Source organism: Perissodus microlepis, chromosome 17 (assembly GCF_051167445.1).
Source record: "Perissodus microlepis isolate ML-2025 ecotype Zambia chromosome 17, ASM5116744v1, whole genome shotgun sequence".
NCBI classification, from domain to species: domain Eukaryota; kingdom Metazoa; phylum Chordata; class Actinopteri; order Cichliformes; family Cichlidae; genus Perissodus; species Perissodus microlepis.
In genome coordinates this window covers 21779154-21799550 of record NC_140477.1, presented here as the reverse complement: position 1 = coordinate 21799550, position 20397 = coordinate 21779154, and the positions used below count along the sequence as shown (strand labels likewise).

Below are 20397 nucleotides of genomic sequence, written 5' to 3'. Positions count from 1 at the left end.
CCCAATAATTAGGTGTGTTAAACATTTGGGAAACAAATATTTTTAAATATCAGGTTTATCTGCTATGTATTTAGTTATTTTTCCCATATTTTTGTGATCAAATTACACCAGAAATATGGGCGTAACTATGGACAATCAGATAAATATACAAAATGCTTTTTTTATCCTATATTTGGTAATTTATTTTGTTGCAACAGTTTAAAAAACGGTGATGATAATAATGTCCTTAATATATAATAAATTATACATTAAGGATAAAATGAGACCAAAGCACAAATGTAAGGTGTAAGTGTCTTTTAAACGAACATTTCTGGATCTTCAGTACCAGAACAAATGCTTAACAGTTTGTTAAATTCAGATTGCAGCAAGAATTCAAAGTCCAACACTGAGTGGGATTAACAGATATAAGATTTGGAGCTGCATGTTGTCAGTCTTTGTTGTGGAGACACTGGTGTTGTTATCACTTTGTGGGATGGTGATTGGGGCGTATTTGATTAGTTTTTATCTTGTTTCTTGTCTTCTATGACTTGTTTCTATAGACTCTGCATCTGGGATGAATGAACATTGATTCACTGTACATCAGGAATATAAAAGACAGAAAAAGTGGGAATTCAAATATATTTATTTGAAATAAGCAAGTTGTACCAACGCAATGGAAAACACCAATTTAAACTCAGATTATTAATAAAGGCTATATATAAAAATGTGATTAAAAGCAATTGATAATGAGCGAGGAATTATAGAAAAAATTGCTAGAAAGACAATTTTCTGCGCAAGTTCTAGGCCAGCACTCACTATAAAGGACATGAATCTAATATTAATGTTTTTTTTTTTTTTAATAACATCATTAAAACATTATGAACAGAATAAAACTTTAAAAAGAACCTAAACTCATTTTATAATGAGTTTAAGTCGAAGATTAAAAATATTAATAAAGCAATGACGTATGTAGATCACAGAGGCTTCAGAATGTTCACGTTGCTCTCTGCTGTGCTGCGGTTCAGCACTAGAGCTAAGTTTAAAAAAGCTGGGTTTAACTAATCCCACCAACTGCACCTGCATGCTCGAGTTTCTTTTTCTGACTCACGACTTAAATGGGACGCGGTGGTAAGGCAGCCTGATGATTGGGTGGTTATTGATCAGATCATACACATACCGGAGTCATTATATATTCTGCCTGAAGCACAGTTTCTCCATCAATCCCCTTTTTGATTATTCATGAGTTTTGTTTAGGTTTCAGCTTCAACTTTATAACTTTATGTTTAAATGTGAGTATGAATGAAAGAAAAACAGGGTAAGTAAAATTCTTGCAGGTGACTCGTGTGCAAATCTCCACTATTGTGAAAATATGGCAACACATATGGGTACAGATCCTGTAAATAAGTCCAGCTCTTTGCTGAGTTAGAAGAGTTAAAATGATCATACAGTAACTTTTCACGGTCAAACCCATGAACTGATCAGACGAGTGTCTGTTCACTGTGTGGAGATGTCGTAGTTCAGGTTGTCTGTTTAACTTTTTCTGCCAAGGATAATTTATGTGCAGTTTTTTGCCACCTCACTGTAAACCAGACATTCCCAAACTTCAGACCGCCCAGTTTGAGTTTAAAAATCTTTGTGGTTCTCCCAAACCTTCAATCGCAGCTCAGATCATCACATGCACTGAAAATGAAGGATTTTGTTTGTTCTTTCATTGATTCATTTTGATCTTCTGATTATTTTTCAAAAAGTCTGCCAGATCAAACATGTTGAGCTACACGCTCTTAACCTCTTATGAATAAGAGACGGCAGAAAGTCACTTTACTTAACAAATTAAGTTCTTTCCAACTGATGTTGCGATATAAGATGGGTTCAGGCTCAAAAGCAACTCAGAAAAGTAAGTCTAATAGTAAGTAATAGTATTAAACCCCATTCGCTCAGTTTCCTTTTTAGAAGTAAACTTATCAGATTGAAATTTGAGGCTGACAGTTTTGTCTTTACCTCACGCGTGGTTGCTCACAGTCTGTGTACTACCTGCAGCTTTCAGCTGTGTCTGCAGTGTCTTGATTATTTTGGGCTCCGATGTTGGACATTTGTCTCTATTTGTAGAACAGTCAGTGAAGACGCGCTCAGCAGATTAATGGAGGTAAACATCAGCTCTGTGTGCAGTCAGCGAGTCCCAAGAGTCGGATTTCCTCATGTTTCCTCCTGGCACGGTTCGGCTTGTAAGCAGCCTGGAGGGACCTGAAATTGAAGTTTTGATGTCTTGGTTCAGTAAATATTTGGAGAAGGAAACCCCCCTCCACCCCCAACCCCTTCGAGTGGAGTGAAAACAGGCCAGCAGGCAGCGGGTGCCGTGGGGCTCATGGTCGCCTCGATGTGTCAGATTGTGGGTTGGGCTCAGAGCCAGGATGCCGCTGAGAGTGCTCGTCAGCACGCCGTGTCGTGCTTGGACTGCGCTGCTTGCTTTCAGAGCTCGTTCTGCTTCAGTCAGGTTGTTGAACAGAAAACATCAAGGCTAAAGGGGGAGGCATGGCTGCTGAGAAGATGGCGGGCCTCTTACTGGACCATATTTCCACAGCGTGGGTAACACTTTTTCTGCTGCTGGGACAGAGCTGGTTCTGCATTAGTGTTTGTTGGGAACCAGTCCGCATTTCAAGAGGTGTAAGAGATGACTATCACAGAGCAGTAGGGCTGCCACGATTAGTCGACTAGTCACGATTACGTCGACTATCAAAATCGTCGACGACTGATTTAATAGTCGATGCGTCGTTTGAAGCTTTGTAAGATCCCAAAAGACGCAGGAATAAGTAGTAGGATTTAAGAGTGTAATAACGGACTGAAACAGAAGATGGCAGCACTGCATGTACAAGGATGCCAGCTGCCGTTAAACCCCGAAGAAGAAGAAACTGTGTCCCAGAATTCATAGCGCGGCCCAGCTCAGTTTCCAACAATGGCGGCAGCTAGTTAGTTTTAATATTACTCTTATTATTCTTTCTGGGTCACAAAATAAACGTTTAACATATTTTCAGGCGAGAATGTAGCTGTGTAAACCTCAAATATCTGCTCAGTTTATCAAGACACCACATATTTTCAAAAGCGCTCCGACGTTTTCAGAGACGTCTGTTACCCACTAGCTCGATAGCTAGCCGGGGGCAAGGCTCACTAGAGCCCGTGAGAACACCGGACTCCCGGCAAATCGTTTTCAAACCCACCGCCGTCTTTCGCTACTCAGGTTAAACATATATAAGTCACTTAGATAACTTAAAAATGTTATTGTTTGGCTTTTTGTAGTATTTTATTTGTTCCTGAGTAAATCGGTTTGGCTGAGATTAAAGTTATAGTTTTTACACAGCTGAATAAACATCAAGCAGATAGCTGATTATCAGAAGAATATACTCTGGTGTCCTGTTATATTTTAGATAGCAAGGAGTTTATTAAACTTCACCGAAACAATCTTCAAATGTCATTAAAATTTAATAAACTATCATCTTGTCTTTATTTTTAGTTAGCACATACCTTAAAAACTTAAAGCTGTAAGCTAATGATAATTATTGCACCAGCAGCATCTGCTCTTATATAAGCTGTACGTTTTACGTCCAATGGATGATGATCTGATTAGTCGACTAATCGCAAAAATAATCGGTGACTAGTCGACTATCAAAATAATCGTTTGTGGCAGCCCTACAGAGCAGTGCTGTCTCAGATGTCATGGTGGACACAATGTGTGGGCTGGGTCTGCAGTCACTGGTGACGTTCTTAAAGGAGATCCTCCATAGCCGTGTTCTGCTGGTGTTGCATTTTTTTTGCACAAACACCAACCGTTTTTGGTGGAGACATGCAGAGACAGTCCCACGTTTGGCACTGGATCCGCATCTTTTCCCAGATGCAGATCTGTAGTGCTGCTGGAGCTGCTTAAGAGTCCAGAGTCCAGTCTACATTTTGACAGTTTAAAAAGGATTATATAACAATTCTAGATGAAGTTTGCTTTCCATGGAAAGCAAATCATAGTGGAGATAACTGATGTATTTTTCCTGAAATCACTGATTTTAGTTGCTCTAACCTCATGCTCAGGTAGCACCTGACTGTTGGCACTGGGATCAATCAGAACCAGTTCTAGATTAAGCACCAGCATTGTGTTAAAGGAAAAGAAGCATGATTCAATTCAATTTTCAATTCGATTTATTTTATTTATTTATATAGTGCCAAATCACAACAACAGTCTCCTCAATGCACGTTATATTGTAAAGTAGACCCTAAAATAATACATTCAGAGAAAAAAACCCCAACAATTATGACCCCCTATGAGCAAGCACTTTGGCGCAGTGGGAAGGAAAAACTCCCATTTAACCGGATGAAACCTCCGGCAGAACCAGGCTCATCTGCTGCGACCGGTTGTAGTGAGAGAAAGAAGACAGGATGAAGGACATGCTGTGGAAGAGAGCCAGAGATTAATAACAAGTGTGATTCAGCAGAGAGGTCTATTAACACATGTTGAGTGAGAAAGGTGACTGAAAAGGAAATACTCAATGCGTCATGGGAATCCCCCAGCAGCCTTACACCTATTGCAGCATAACTAAGGGAGGATTCAGGGTCACCTGATCCAGCCCTAACTATATGCTTTAGCAAAAAGGAAAGTTTTAAGCCTAATCTTAAGAGCAGAGATAGTGTCTGTCTCCCAAATTCAAACTAGAAGCTGGTTTCACAGAAGAGGTGCCTGAAAACTGAAGGCTTTCTCTCCCATTCTACCTTTAAATATTCTAGGAATACAGCATGGCTGCTGCTTTCTGAAACATCTGTTGTTTACATCCAAACGGTGGGGGTTCAGGGCAGTTTCATGAAGCATTATGTTGTAAAACTATGTTTATATCTTTGTTTTTTTTGATTTTTGCAATCCTAATGATATTTCCGTGTCTTCCAGGTGAGCCTCTATTACTATATGCGAATAGGCGAGATCTTCGGCTCGTGGATGCGGCACATGAGAAGGCTAACGCCACGGTGGTGGTTGGAGGGTTGGAGGACGCTGCAGCTGTGGACTATGTCTTCTCCAAGGGCCTCATCTACTGGAGTGATGTGAGCGAGGAGGCCATCAAACGCACCTTCTTCAACCAGTCGGGGGCTAGCGCAGTGGAGACGGTGGTATCAGGTCTGGCCTCCCCAGATGGACTGGCGTGTGATTGGTTAGGGAGTAAACTTTACTGGACAGACTCAGAAACCAATCGGATTGAAGTGGCTGAGCTGGACGGATCGTTGAGGAAGGTTCTGTTCTGGCAGGAGCTGGACCAGCCGAGAGCCATCGCCCTGGATCCAGAACGAGGGTGAGTCTGATCATCTGGCTGGTTTCCGGCCTGCAGGAGAAGAATGTCAGGATGTAGCTGGTGGTTTGGTTCCGAGTTGATCCCTGATCCATTTGAAGGTTACTGAGAGGTTTGGCAGATGATGTTACACTACTCTGATTACTCTGATCTGCTTCTTTCCAGCTCTGTTTTTGTTCTTGGAGCTTTGTATGATTCCTAGTTCAAACTAATAATAATTTCTTCTGTCTGAAAAAGGCATTTTTGGTTCTTCCCCTTTAGGCCAAAATGTTAGCAGCTGGTCTGGGGGGGGGGTTGAGTCAACACTTGAGGATTTTGTTGTTATCTCTCAACAGTTTTTTGTGTGTGTGTGTGTGTGTGTGGGGGGGGTTCAATTGTCCTCTTGGGGAGGACATGTTGATAGTAGAGATGGCATGATACCACTTTTTTATAACCGATACCGATATCATAAATTTGGATATCTGCTGATACCGATATGAATCTGATATAGTGTATTTTTTAATGAATAAAACTGTTTGTTTTTTTTATATCGTGCTGCATTTTGTTTAAGTTCACACTCAAGTTTTAAAAAACAAAACACTAAAGGTATTGTGTTATACCTGTATGCAAAAAATACACTGCACCCAAAATATTTCATAGTTCAGCAATACTGATCTATCTAATTTACTTAAACCTACACCATCATCCCTATTCTGGTATTTTAAAGAGTACTTAGCAGAAATATTAAACAACCTAACTAATAGGGTTGTAAACTGCCACCAAAAAAAATAGGCAACCACCCCCACACCCTCCGCCTTGTGATGCTTAATCGACACAATCAACTTAAATTCAATGCATGTGTAAAAAAAAAAAAAAAAAAAATGCACAGAAATCAATTATTTTTTTACAATAATTAAATAGATTCAACATCTTTCTTCAACAGAATTGCAAACTACACAGATGGTACCTTCCCAAAGGAAAAAATACTATAGTTTACTAGGGCATATTAGACTTAATAGTTACTATATACAGTAATGGACTTCTATACATTTTACATCGGATTAAAACTTTGGGTGTAAGATTCAGATAATTATTTATTAAAAGCTAGACAATTTAAATGAGAATAAGAAAGAAAAGTATTTCTTTGTACCCCCCTTTTCCCTGTTAATGCCCTACCTGCCCCCCTGGCAAAACTTTGCTAGACCCGCCCCTGCACAGTTACCAGCCATCAGCTACGTAAAAAAGGATCCTGGTGTAGAAAGTAGGGCTGTTCGATATAACAATATATATCGGACGACGATATAAAAACGTCTATCGTTTCATTTTACGCTATCGTTTGTTTTGTGGTGTCGCAAAATAAACTGTTTACGGCAATATTTTTTTCATTATTTTGATGGTCACTGTAGTTAATTTCTTAAAGTTCTCTCTTTCTCTTACATTTAATATAACCACACTACGGACAGACAAGCGTTTGTTTTTATGCGTTGTCGTTAGCAACAACGACGGTAAAACCACTGCGTGTCCGCTTGTTCCACATAAACCTTTCACAATAAAGCTCAAGATCCTGTTGAGACTTTTCAAAATAAACTGAATCACGTGAAAGATGCAGAGTGTTTACAGATGAGAAGCAAAAAAGAGCCGTCAGGTGCTTAAAAAATAAACCTTAGACTCAAACGTTAAAACAGGCTTTTCCTCACAGCACGCTGTGTAATAAATACTCACAAAGAAAATGGTGGCCGTTACAACTTAAGTCTAAAAATGTATAGTTTCATGCATCAGTTAAAACACTCGACTCCAGGTACGCGACGCCCAGCTGGAAACACTTCACGCAAGTCGAGCTGCCCGAGATTCACAGAATTTACAGAAAATGTTACATTTTTGTGATTTATATCGTTATCGGACGATAGATGTCTTAATATCGGGATATGAGATTTTGGTTATATCGCACAGCCCTAGTAGAAAGTAATATTAAATAAATTCTAATTTTTGTTTCTGTTGTTTAGCCGCTGGTTTCCTCTTTCTGGTGCAAAATGGGCCAAAAACTAACAAGAGAGACGGGAGTCGCGACAGAAAAGCCGATCAGCCAATCATTGATCAGTTTCATGATTGAAGTAGCAACAGGAGAGTGGGAGAGAAGAGGCAGTCGCTCCATATATTGGTTGTTAAGCTTAACGTGGGAATGCTTTACAAACATTCTGAGATGTTTGTAAAGCACACTTGCTTTACTTCTCTCTGGGATAGCTTTTTCGGAGATGAAATGCTGGTTTGGAAGCGAGGCTCCAAATGCTCAACCAGACCGGCGACAGGTCTCGCACGCCACAGCCACTCTATCACTTAACGCATACTGCTCGGACTTGCTAAGGTTATGAGCTGAGTTATGCCATGTCGCAAGTTTTGTGAGGTGCTTTCGTGATATTTAATGGATTGGATTACATTTTTTATTTCTCTCCGATATCCGATCCAGTAATTTAGGTCAGTATCGGACCGATACCGATATGTAATATCGGATCGTTCCATCCCTAGTTGATAGTCCAATAATCTCACAATTGACATTAGAATTCCACCTTTAATGGACAGCTTCCTTTTACAACAACCGAAAAGCCCACACACAAAACTTCTGCCCCCTTTTCCCAAATGTGCGTAGCCATGCCTCCCCCAGGACACTTGCGCAGTAAGTTACATACATCCTAACAGAATGATGCATCGTAGTGATGCTCTTAGTTGTTAGTGTGTTACTAATTACTTATTGTTCTTTTCTTATTGTATTTAAGACAATGTGACTAAGACAATAAATTAAGAGGCGTCCCCACTACAGTCTAAAGGTAAGGGAACAACATGCAGGGAGTGGCAGTGCTAGCTGGTTGGTAGCTGAGCTTTGAAAATAAGAACAAGGAGAAAATAAGAACAGTAATATTTGCATTGCTTTGTCTCAGATGGATTAAAAAATACAAATAAAATGCAGGATATCTGGTGGGACATGCTGATCTAGGGCTGGGCGACTAGTCACCGGTTATTTTTGCGATTAGTCGACTAATCAGATCATGCATCTATTGGATGTAAAACGTACAGATTATTGCATCAGCATGCATCTACGCTTATCTAACTATCATTAGCTTACAGCTTGAAGTGTTTAAGGTATGTGCTAACTAAAAATAAAGATCAGATGATAGTTTATTAAACTTTTAATGAAATTTGCAGATTGTCTCAGTGGAGTTTAATGAACTCAGCCGTCTGCTCCTTGCTATCTAAAATATAAAGGGACACTGGAGTAAATTGTCGACCATCTCACACTTCGGTTTAATCAGTTTTCTGTTTGACGTTTATTCAGCTGTGTGAAAACTGTAACTTTAATCTCAGCCGAACGGATTTACTCAGGAACAAATAAAACACTGAAAAAAGCCAAACAATAACAGTTTTAAGTTATCTAAGTGCCTTATATATCATATTTAACCTGAGTAGCAAAAGACCGTGGGGGGTTTGAAAACGATTTGCCGGGAGTCCGCTGTTCTCGCCGGCTCTAGTGAGCCTTGAACCCCGGCTAGCTATCGGGCTGGTGGGTAACAGATGTCTCCGAAAACATCGGAGCACTTTTACAAATATGTGATATCTTGATAAACTGAGCAGATATTTGAAGTTTACACAGCTACATCCTTGCCTGAAAATATGGTAAAAGTTTATTTTGTGACCCAGAAAGAGTAATATTAAAACTAAGTAGCTGCCGCTATTGTTGGAAACTGAAATTGGCTGAGCCGTGCTATGAATTCTGGGATAAGTTGGGCCACAAAGGATTCACCCGACCCATCCTTCAAATCTGGGGGAAAGTAGGACGCATTTGTCGGCTGCATTTGCAGAAGTCTTCGAATTTGGAAAGCCTTCGTTGCGTCGCTGTAATGTAATCGACCTTCAAATGCGTCCTCCGCTGGCATCCTTGTACATGCAGTGCTGCCATCTTCTGTTTCAGTCCGTTATTACACTCTTAAATCCTACTACTTATTCCTCCATCTTTCAGGATCTTACAAGGCTTTAAACGGCACGTCAACTATTAAATTTGTCGTTAACGATTTTGATAGTCGATGTAATCGTGACTAGTCGACTAATCGTGGCAGCCCTATATGTAATATGTATTAAGGTTGGGCGGTATGTAAAATTTTTACAACCAACAATCGTCAGTCCAGTAACTAACGATATGTGATATAATCGCGAATAGAGATTGAAAATGTGACGTCATTCAGGGGTAAAACCGCAAAGGATTATGGGAACTCGTGGCAAGAGGTACTAGCGCACGCAGGCTTTCAATTGAAATTACATTACACAGCGATTAAAAAGAAACACAAAAAATGGCAAGAAGCTGTTGTATTATTAACTGCAATAGCCGGTCGCATGACAGCCACGGGAAGCTGACGGGTAAAAAGATCGGTTGTTATCGGATTACGTCGTTGAAGAGAAATTGTTCAAGCCATGTTTCTGAAGTAACAAAGAGCCGACGGATGGCCTGGATTGCAGCCATTCAAAGACCAAATATAACATCCCAGAACACTCCAGCTCACATGTTAGTCTGCTCCAAGCATTCCCACAAAGGTCAGTGTTTTGTAGTAGTTAATACGTCATTTTTCATAACATAATTGGTGATATAGGTTACAAGCAAGTCTGGCACTGAACAGAAATTGTCGCGCTATGCTCCTTTGTTTATTGTGCATAAATAGTGAATTGTCCTGACACAATATTGTGTTTCGCTTCTGTTATTACCATGGTACATTGACAAAAACATACTTTTATTCACAGGATAAAACAGTTGTTTTGTATCACTAATTGCCCAGTACGATTACAGCATACAATATTATTGTCACTGCTACATTTCTGTAACACGTACCAGAAATTATTTCCACTACTAATTAATTACCGTTGAGCTCAAAGGTCCTATTAATAAACGGTTAACGAATGTGTATTTATGAAGACGATTTGTGAGACTGGTAAACTTACCTTTGTTCGTACGATGGTCTTTCGTTCTACACGGTGCATTTCAAGGTCCTGTACCCATCCGTCGGTAAACTGTACCTGGGCTTGTTCCAGTGACCTGAAGTTACTAAACTCCATGAGTGTATGCACTCACTCCAAGAACCGTATAATTATAAATATGAGCGTGGTGAAAGTTGGGCAGCACGCTAACGTATTTTGTCCCTCTGTGTGCTCGTAAGGGTCTAACCCTTTCACTCGTTTGATTTTTACCTCGTATCTTTTCTTTGACTTTTCATCAAGTCTGTCTTTGTACGGACTGGCATTGTTCTCCTTCGTTTTGTACATTACTTTTTTGGGGGACAAAGCGGTGCTGCAAATGCTTGCATTTGATGCGGTACTTGGATTGTTTTGCCACGAGTTCCCGGCATGCAATGCGCGAAAGTCACGTGGTCTGTCAATCTCTATGCGCAAGCTTTTTGATGGGCAGAGCAATGTAATAATGCACGGACTGATTTGTGCATTTAGAGCACAGAAGAAGTCCAAACATGGATGAACTAATTGCCAAATTGCACACTGGAGGAGAAGGCACAGATAGAAATGGACTATTACCTCAGTGAGGAGGCCGTAAACGGAGAAGATAATCCACTGGCTTGGTGGAAAATGCATGAAAAACGTTTCCCATTGATGTCACACATATAGCTGTGTATACCAGCCACAAGCACACTTCAGAACGCGTTTTCAGGACCGCTGGTAATATTGTTAAACAAATTGCTAAAACCTGATAAAGTAAACGTGCTTGTCCCTGTCAAATACGTTTTGGTGTATTTATTTGAGATGCACCAAATAGCAGAAAAGGCTTCACTTTACACCAGAGATTTTTTTTTTTTCATGTTCCCTGGAAGAGACATTTTGATTTTTGACTTATGTGTTGTTTGGTCGAGGTCGACAGAAAAACACTGGACCGGCCTGTTAACACGGCTACAGTTGTCCAATGCTATAATGCGGTTCACCTTTTGCGGCCTCGCTGTTTCGCAGATTTTTTTTTTTTGTGCTTTTGCATGCTTTTTTTTTTTTTCTTACAACACATTGTGTTCTGCGTCCTGATTGGCTGTAGACCATTGTCAGTCAATCTTGTGCCATGTCTGTTGTACAGCACAGAATGCATCCAGCTTGTCAAATTTACATAAATCTTTGATCGCTAGCAGTGTGACTCTGAAGTGCTGTACTGTATGTTTGTAATTTTTTCTTCCCAACAAAGAAAACAATGTCGACGAAACGTTTTGCACCGTCAAAGGCACCTGCGGATGACTTTGGTTTCATCCTATAATACTGGACTTATTTTTCTATGAAGGTTTGAACTTTGAGAGTGTTTCAAAAAGAGAGAAAAGTGTGAAATTGTTCATGCCTGTCTGAGAAAAGTGTATAAAGTGTGTAGTGAGGGGTTTTACAGCCTTAAAACATGTATAATAATTGTAAAAAATAAAGTTGGCTACTTCACAGATTTCACCTATCGCGGGTTATTTTTAGAATGTAACTCCTGCTATAAACGAGGGACCACTGTATAGTGGAAAAAAGATGCCAGTTGCTCTTTGTTTCCCTCCTCACCATTTTAACGTAGTCAAAACCGTGATCAACCATAGGCTGACGATAGCCTCAGCCTATCGTCAATAGTCGCCCAACCTTATTATGTATCTCGATTTTTTTTTTTTTTTTTTTTTTTACCCCATAAGTAAGGGGTAAAAAAGACAGTTCTTAGTCAAACCCAGGGCTCTAGACTAACTATTGCCATGGTTGCACTGGTGCGCCTAACTTTTTTTTTCTTATGTGCACCAGCACAAGAGTTAGGCGCACCCAAATTTTTCAGCTGCATCGCTTAACATTGCACTTTCACATGTTCACTTTTTTTTTTTTTTTTTTTAAATTGCTGTCCATACACACAATATTGATTTGTAAATGATTAACTAAGAATCTTGTCAAAACAAATTTCTTTATTTGGAGCACGGTTCTACAAGAAAGATAAGGTACTGAAAAAGTGCTTGTGCTTATGGCAATATTGTAGGCAATGTTAAACTTAATGACCTGCTTGCTGCTGCCTGTCCCTGAAAGGCAGTGGAGAGAGGGGACAGTTGGGCAGTGCATTTATCGTGGCATATAATGTGTTTTCTGGATACACTGTGTTTTTTTTTAAGTATTTCAATTCAAAGTCACAAATGCAGTATTGCTGGCCATGGTCTTTCCACACTCACGATAGTAAATGCAGTGCATCATATTCTCAGCTTTACTCTATCTTAGCCAGGGAAACTGGTCAAGCCACTGTCTTTGAAATGTATACACTTTCCCCCTTTTACTTTCAGTGCGCTCTGGCTCGGAGTCGATCGTTTGTGGCTCATTATCCGATGCCGTCTCCGGACCAGTGTTAGACATAACCTGAGAGGTTTATGGCTCCATGTCAGAGGACTGGCTATGAATTTCAGATGGATCAGGCTTTACTTCACAAAAAAGTTATCAATCTTTCTTTTCATCTTTTCTTATTACCCACAGCTACATCCACTTCTCTCGGGCCTAGGCTACTCACTAGGGCTGGGTATCGTCACTGATTTCTATAATCCATTCGATTCTGATTCACAAGATCCCAATTCGATTCGGTCCCCGATTCGATTCCCTGTTCAATTCGATTCAGTTTTGAGTCACAAATATTATAATTCTGATCACTGATCAGTACTGACACTTGTGAGACTTCATCAGAAGTGTAAGCATCACAGCAGATGCCTTTTTGTCAAAGTAACTGAGGATAAAACACAGATAAACATGAAGGAGATTTTCCTAGCATGGCTTTTATAGCAGATAACTGCCTTGAAAGTGCAGTAGAACAAAAACGGAAGAAAACCATGAACTTTGAACATTACCTGATTTTGCTGAAGTAAACCAAAGCAAAGTTACATAGGCTTTATTAGAGACACAGCTGAGCGTTTTGCAATTTAGCTTAATTTTAAAAAAGTTTACATTTCTTCCGCATTGAACAGCAGAATTGAGGCTTTCTTGTCAGAGGTCATTTTTGGGAAGGAAAAAACCAGCAGCAAACATTGCTGTAAACGTTAGACTGGTGGGTAATAAGCGAACAAATAATGCAGAAAACAGATTTGAGAAGGGAAACTGTTCTTGAAGTACACTGAGAGAGAGAGAGAGAGAGCTGTGCAGGAAGTGTGAGCTTTATCGTGGTGGAAGCAAAACAGCAAAAGTAAGAGGGAATTGATGACGATGTTTATCAAATGTGAAGTGTAGTTTTGATCTTTTGTTGCTGGTTCAGTGAATTTTTGCTGGAGAGTGACAAAACCTGCAGCACCTAGTCACCTCTGTCTATCCCCCTGCACCGGCTGACAGGATATCTGGACCACGGCCAATCAGAGAGGTCTCCCCTGACTATCTGATTGGTTTAGACCACAATATGTGCATAATCTATGGCTGTTGTTGAACACACACGGAGACTGAATTTATTTATTTATTTATTTTTTACTCTAATGGCTGGTCACAACTAGGATTTTTTTTTTTTTTTTTTTTTAGTCGCACCATTGAGAAATTAGGTCCCATGTGTGATCAAATCAAATTGGTTGCACTCTAGAGCCCTGAAAGCTACATGTCCCAGATATCACAAAGGGACTTTACATACAGCTGTAGATTTATTAAATAATAATGCACGAATGAATGAAATTAAAAAATGTTTTCGTACATAACCAAAAAGCTCACAATTTTGCAGTTAAAATGTAAACTAAAAAGACTTTACTTCAACGGAAACCTTTAAAAAGGTTTCCGTTGAAGTAAAGTTTTCTGAAGTAGTACTTTGTGTTTATTCCTGTACAATCATCTAGTACTTTGTGCAAAAAATTGGATGGCGACCTTGTCTTTAGCGATATGATAGACCCCTGCTTTAGTCATCCTACTTCTTACTTTTTCTCTCCTATGGCACAGCACGAGTATATGAGTTTTGCAAGGTGGTTTGTTTCCGGGCAAGAGGCTGGGAAGACTTTGCGCTCTGGTATACAGCACGCAGTTTCACACACTCTTCATACTGCACTTTTAGACACTGTTGTAAATGGTGGAAAAGATTAGTAGTGTGCAAACCTTTTGTCGGGACACTTTTTTTTTTTTTTTCTTTTTAAGAATCACTTAAAAACTGGTGGATGTGAGTTTTTTTCCTGTGTATTTCTATTTTTGGCACCCACTAAAGAGCAAAAGGAAAATGAAAAATACTAATAATCTGCTGGTTTGTTAATTGTATAGTTATTTGCTTAAATGTAATCGACATTTTGTTTATCAGGTAGTCAGTCGTGGCAGGAAGAAGCAGATTTCTGTTAAATATGTTAAGCATCAGAGCCCCATTTGAGCCAGGAAGGACTCTGCTACTCCCAGGGTGTGAAATAATGCAGTTTTCTGAAAGTTTCATTTACCCACAAAGTGTCCTGCGTTGGCGTCGGTGAGACGGGGCTGTTGCCCTTGGACCGTCTCATTTTGCAATGTACAAGATTACGGCTGTGGCCTAAACCCAAACCACAAGCCTTTCCTAAACCTAACCAGCAACTGAAAGTGGAAGTACAAAAAGATGAAGTGTAAAACACAAAGGTCCAAATGGGACACAGACTGTGGTCTTCAGGCTGATGTGCCTGTGAGTTTACTGCAGAATTTAATAAAAATAGAAAATAATAAAAATAATTTAACAAAAGCTTGTTTGGAAATAATTCCCACTTTACGGTCTAAAACAGACGACAATTAGCAGTTTCTTGCTTGAAAGGTGATTTTTTTTTTTTTATTGATTTAAATTGTTAAAATGGTTTTTACGGCTCTTTCAAACTCTCCTGTGTTCCTGAAGTTTGATGTTTCTGCCTGAGCATCTTCCACCTGCTGATCCTAATTCATCGCCAAAGCTCGCGGCCTCGACACTGTCATGGCCAGCACTCACTCCTCTTCCGGTCCTTCATCAGCTCTCTTCCTCTCCCAGTGCTGCCAGTGTCTTCCTCTTGGGAGAGGTTGGATTACGATGTAAATCCATTAGGGTGCAGATAAAAGAGGCCTGTAATGTATTCATTAGTTTTATTTAAATTCGGGCCCGTCGCGCTGCCTCTCACCGTCTTCCCTTCTCTTCTCTCTTGGGTTTCTATTCATGGAAACTCTTCCCGCTCGCTGTTTGATCCACCGCTGTGTTGGAGATAAAAGTCTCGCCGAGCCGCTGGCACATGCAGGAGGCTGATCCCTCTCTGATACTTCACTCTGAGCTCCACTCTTGTTTTTGTCTGGTTTGTTTTTGAGTTGTTTGTCTGATGATTGTCTGATGAAACCGGGTTATTGGAGTACTCTGCCAACAACTGTTCACTTTGCCTTTGGCTCCGAAGCCTCACCTGGATATTAACAGAAAACTACGAGTGTTCGTCTGTTTATTTTCAGCGGTGTCAGAGCATTTCAAGATTGTCCAGAGCAGAGTTTACACTGTGTACCTGAACTTCAGAGTAATGTTAGGGAAGATGACCTGGATATGATGAAGCTAACAGTGTCAGAAACATGCTGTGCCACCCAGTTACAGCTAACCGGCCGTTACTGTAACGACCCACGTGCTGACTGTTAGTTCTGACCATGAGTGAAGTTTGTGTTGTGCTCAGAGCTCTTCACTCGCTGATGTTTAGAGACCTACGTTTCTAAGGTTAGCTAGTGTTGCTCACTGATGATGCTAGCAGTAGAGGAGAGGCATCCTTTGGATTTTAAATTCATCCAGAGTCTTTCACATAAAAGTCTGCAGGCTGTTTGAGGCCTCCAGAGAGTCAAGGAACATCTCAGTTTTTAAGTTATGCTACAGTCTGTTCAAACATTGAATATAAAAAGCATTTAATCTGGGAAAAGGTTACCCAGCATGTTTAAAACCCAGAGTAATTTATAAAAGACTATTGCAGAATCCAGTGAACAGGACAGGTGATTATTTTAAAGTCGGTACACCTCGTTTACAGATGGTAATCTGCTGGTTTTGTGACTAAAACTGAATATTTTCCTTCATCCTCTTTCTGCTGCTGTGAACACAGACAGCCACATGTTGAGAAAACTGATCATGTCAAGATTTGATAACCAAAGCCGGGTTAAAAACAGGTAAATGACAGCACACACCGACTGAATCTTTGAGCCAAGCTAGTGTGTGCAGATGTTCTATTTTTGTCCACGTCTTGTGAACATAAAAAATATCTTAATATTAAATCAATCGGCTCAGGGTAAATGGCCAAGTGCAGACAAACAAACATTTAATCAGAGGAAGTGAGGATCAACTGAAGGTCGTTTTTTCAGCTTTACTGTCTTGTGTTTTGAGAGAAAGCGGCAGAATTTGGTCCAGACAGAGGCTGAAACATGGAGGAAACGTGTTTTAAATGTTAAACATGGATGTGATCTGATTGATGACGCTCCCAACATGAGTGAGGAACACTTGGCAGGATGAAGAGCAGTGTTGAACAAAGCTGTGATTACGCTCCAGTAAAACAACGACAGCAGCTTCTGATTTAATCAGCCGCAGTCCCCACTGTGCGTCTCATTAGCTCGGCAGCAGCGCGCTCTGAGGCTCCTTCTCCAATGCAGTCGTCCCTGTTTTCTCTTGTTTTGTTTGGTTGCGTGCGTTTCACAAAGGCCCATTGTTGCCGCAGCAGCTGTTTTGTTTTTCCAGCGGTTACTAAGCCAGACGAAGGTACTGCAGCAGCAACACGCCAGCTCCACTCAGTCATGGATGAGGGGAGAAAATGTTGTTTCTGCAGAGAGGAGGTAGACCCCTAAGCCGTGAGCTTGTGGACAGATAAACTCCCTCCACATGTGATGGGCTGATGACTGCATTATAAAAATGATTATAGTAATTCTGAAGATTTAAAGAATATGAAGTGTTCCAGGATCTTTTAATTTTCCAATGTCCAACGTCTTTTAAGCAACCTTTATGATCTTTTTTTCCTAAAGCACCCCAAATTGCCAGAACTTTCATTTCCTGGGACCGTAGTTTAGGAATGTTCCAGCAAACCTTCAGCTCTTTGTTATCGATATTTCTGCCTCAGTCTGAAGGTATGCAAAGATGCATTAAAACCTGTTGTCGAGTTATCTTGTGCCAAAATACGAACTGACACATTAAAATCTAGCTGGACACATCTTTTAGTTTTTGGCTAAGGACAGAATAAAGTCTGGGAAACCTTCTTTAAACTTCCTAACATGATGACGTCTCAAGCTTGAAGTTTGGGAAGTTTCCAAGGAATTAAAAGTTGGATGTGTTAAGAATGAGGGCTGCACTAAAGTTCAGTGGACCATTTTAGGTTCTAGTTGGACTTGTTTTATCCCCAATTTTGTGACAGTACCAGTTCATGACAACACCAACAAAATATTAAGGTAGAAGCTTTTAAACTTCAGCTGGAATTGTTCATTGGCCCATATTTAAGTTTCCCCTGAGGCAGTTTTAGTTTGTGGTCCAAAGCCAATACTTAAACTTGAACTAGTTTTTGGTGTCAAGTATTAAAAAAAGAATAAAGTTCCAGAAACCTTCTTGGGTTTAAACATGTCCTCCAGCACAGTGACCTTTGTTTCTAAAGCAGGAAAAAGTCAGATCTTGTACTTCCATAGACTAAAGATGGAAAGTTTCCAAGGAACCAAAAGGCTCTTTGAGACACTTGTTTATCTGTGAAGACATTAGTCAGCTGATGCCTTAGAAAGCTGTTTCTGTATGTTAATGTCATGAGGCAAATGCTAAATGATGTTGGACACACTGTAATTTTGAAGTGGATGGTGTTGGATTGTAGCTGGACTTGTTTGTTGTTTCATCTGTAATTTTCCTGAGAAGCACTTTAAAACTGGTGCCTAACCTTGAACTAGTTTTTGGTAACGAAAAGGAAGTGAATCAAGTTGTATAACCTTTTTCTCTATTCATAGTTCCTCCATCACATGATCTGTATTTCTAAGAAATGCAGAACTTTGACTTCCAGAGAATAAATGTGAACTTTCAAGGTTATTTCAGTTTTGTGCTTTTACACCCCAGTCTGAAGCCCCTCAAAGAGGATTTGAAACCATCATCTCATCTTTAAACAAGTCAGACAGGCGACAGGCGGGTCCCTTTTTTTTTTTTTTTATTTAAACTCTGTGAAAAAGACAAAAGTTCGCATTGAAGAAAAGGGCGCAAGAAGTCTGGGCTCCAGCTTTGGTGATATTCTTGAAACGCTTTACCTGGCAATGTTATTCTACCTGCATCCGTCTTTTATTTACAGTTTTTGGACATTAAAGATTGACTTCCTTACAGTCTGAAGATGTTGCAGTTGTCTTTGTTACTCTGTAATGCTAAAAACTGTACCCTGCAGGAATTCAGTTCACAGCTGCTCGTAAGAAGCTTCAAAGAGGGACATTTTTAGTGTTTGTAATAAAGTTTCTCTGGTGAAGTGAAGCAGCGAGTGTTTCTGCAGTCGGGTTCATTGTGTTGCAGCAACACAGTCTTTGAGGAAAACTGGTTCTTCAAATCCACGGTGGAACGCAGAGCTGGACTCGGTTCAACCGGGATGATTAATGCATCAGGTACCAAACACAATGCAGCTCTTGTGGTGAGGGGATGTGTTGTGTGCTCGGCATTTCACTGCAGCTTTTCTCTCCCCTCTCTGCCTGGCCGGGGCCTCATTGTTCAGGGAGGGAAAAACACACCCTGAATGTTTCAGAGCTCTGAAGTCCTACCTGCTGCTTCTGCTGCTGCTCGTGCCGTCTCAGGACGCAGCTCTTCATTTGAAGAGATACTGAAACCCTTCAGTGCCGGCCTGTCACAGCCAATGGCTCATCTGGCCGCTGCCGCTTTGCTTTGTTCGCAGTGAAACCCAACCAGCTGCTGCGTTTAAAGGCTGCTGGGCAGGCTATCAGTTCAAGCTTTTGTCTTGTCTGAATGGGATTACGTGGAGAGGCCCAGCAGCTCCGTTTTTGGGTCAGTTTTTCATTCAGAAACATGAAGTTACAGGATGTGACGGTACTTTCCTTTTATGGCTCACCTGTGTGTCAGTTTACTCATCAGACTGACTCACAGTGAAAGTGTTATCCCAAATATCCAGTTAATTGATGGGAATTAATGTATAAGCCTTAAAGCTGAGGGCGAAAAATCAGCTAGGCTAGTGTGTGATCAGTGGGCTTCTTTTCATCTTTCAGTCAATTAAATCACATCAAAGTGTGAATATATGCACTGTAAGTACTGTACACTGTACTATACACAAGTCCGTCACATAGAAATTGGTCAACAGGGTGTTCGAGGCAACCAGAGATTCCAGGAATAAATATGAAGCCGCAAGAATAATCCCCCTTTCCTTTCTTTCGGCTTTGTTCTAGCTTTTTCTTATCACAGCCCCTTTGCTGTACGATCACTCACACCTACAATTTGTTTCCTGGAAAATTGAGCTGCTCACGAACTCAAAGTAACGTCTGAGTGAGCTCCCTCTGTGAAGACTTTCAGGATCCGGTTACAGTTTTCAAACTTCAGAGGTTCTAACTCCAGCTGTGAGTTTTCCATCAGCCTCTTTGGATCTGCTGATGTTCGATTTCAGTTTGGCCCTGAGTCTAGGGATAAAGGGGTCTGTTCTGCTCTCCATCCCCGCCTGGGCTGTGGGGGGAGGTGGTTTGAGATTGAGGTGTGGGATCTGGGTGGAGGAAAAAGAGGCTGTCCAGCTGTGATGGTAATTAAGGCAAACAAAGAGGAGAATTAGCTGCACAGCAGGAAGCCCCGCCTTCCTCATAACACCTCCACATGTGTTCTTCATGTGAGGAAGACATGGTTTTTAGAGCTTTTTGGACTCTGGGAGAGCACATTAAAACAGTTTTTCTTTCACAAAGCAGCCTGAAACCGCAAAAAAAACACTGATCTCAATCTTCAGCCCAACATTGCTAATAGGTGAGTCGACCTGGACTAAACCTGACGAGCAGTAAAAACAGTGGAAAACTTGAACGATGACAACAGCTACCTAAAAATAACAGAGGACACAATCACACACTGCATTATATTATATTACCAGAAACTTTCTAAAAAGTAGTATATTTAGATTTGGTACATGGTGTCACCCCTGGGTATCCCTTTTTCATCATATTGAGGCTTTACCAAAGAGAGAGAGTGAAAAAGTTCAGCTTATTTGGACTGATGAAGAATATTCTGTGTTTG

At 40.5% G+C, this 20397-nt stretch overlaps 1 protein-coding gene and 1 pseudogene across 4 annotated transcripts in view; one reads left to right on the top strand and one right to left on the bottom strand.

Moving 5' to 3' along the window:
* The window catches only part of LOC146369571 (NACHT, LRR and PYD domains-containing protein 12-like), a 335320-nt pseudogene that overhangs the window by 25369 nt on the left and 289554 nt on the right, over nucleotides 1–20397 (bottom strand).
* Nucleotides 1–20397, top strand: part of lrp6 (low density lipoprotein receptor-related protein 6) — a 46368-nt gene that overhangs the window by 1354 nt on the left and 24617 nt on the right. For all 4 annotated transcript variants that reach the window (XM_084909163.1, XM_084909161.1, XM_084909162.1 and 1 more), the window contains exon 2: nucleotides 4898–5294. In XM_084909163.1, the coding sequence (XP_084765289.1) occupies nucleotides 4898–5294 (397 nt within the window). The remainder of the gene's footprint in view (nucleotides 1–4897; nucleotides 5295–20397) is intronic.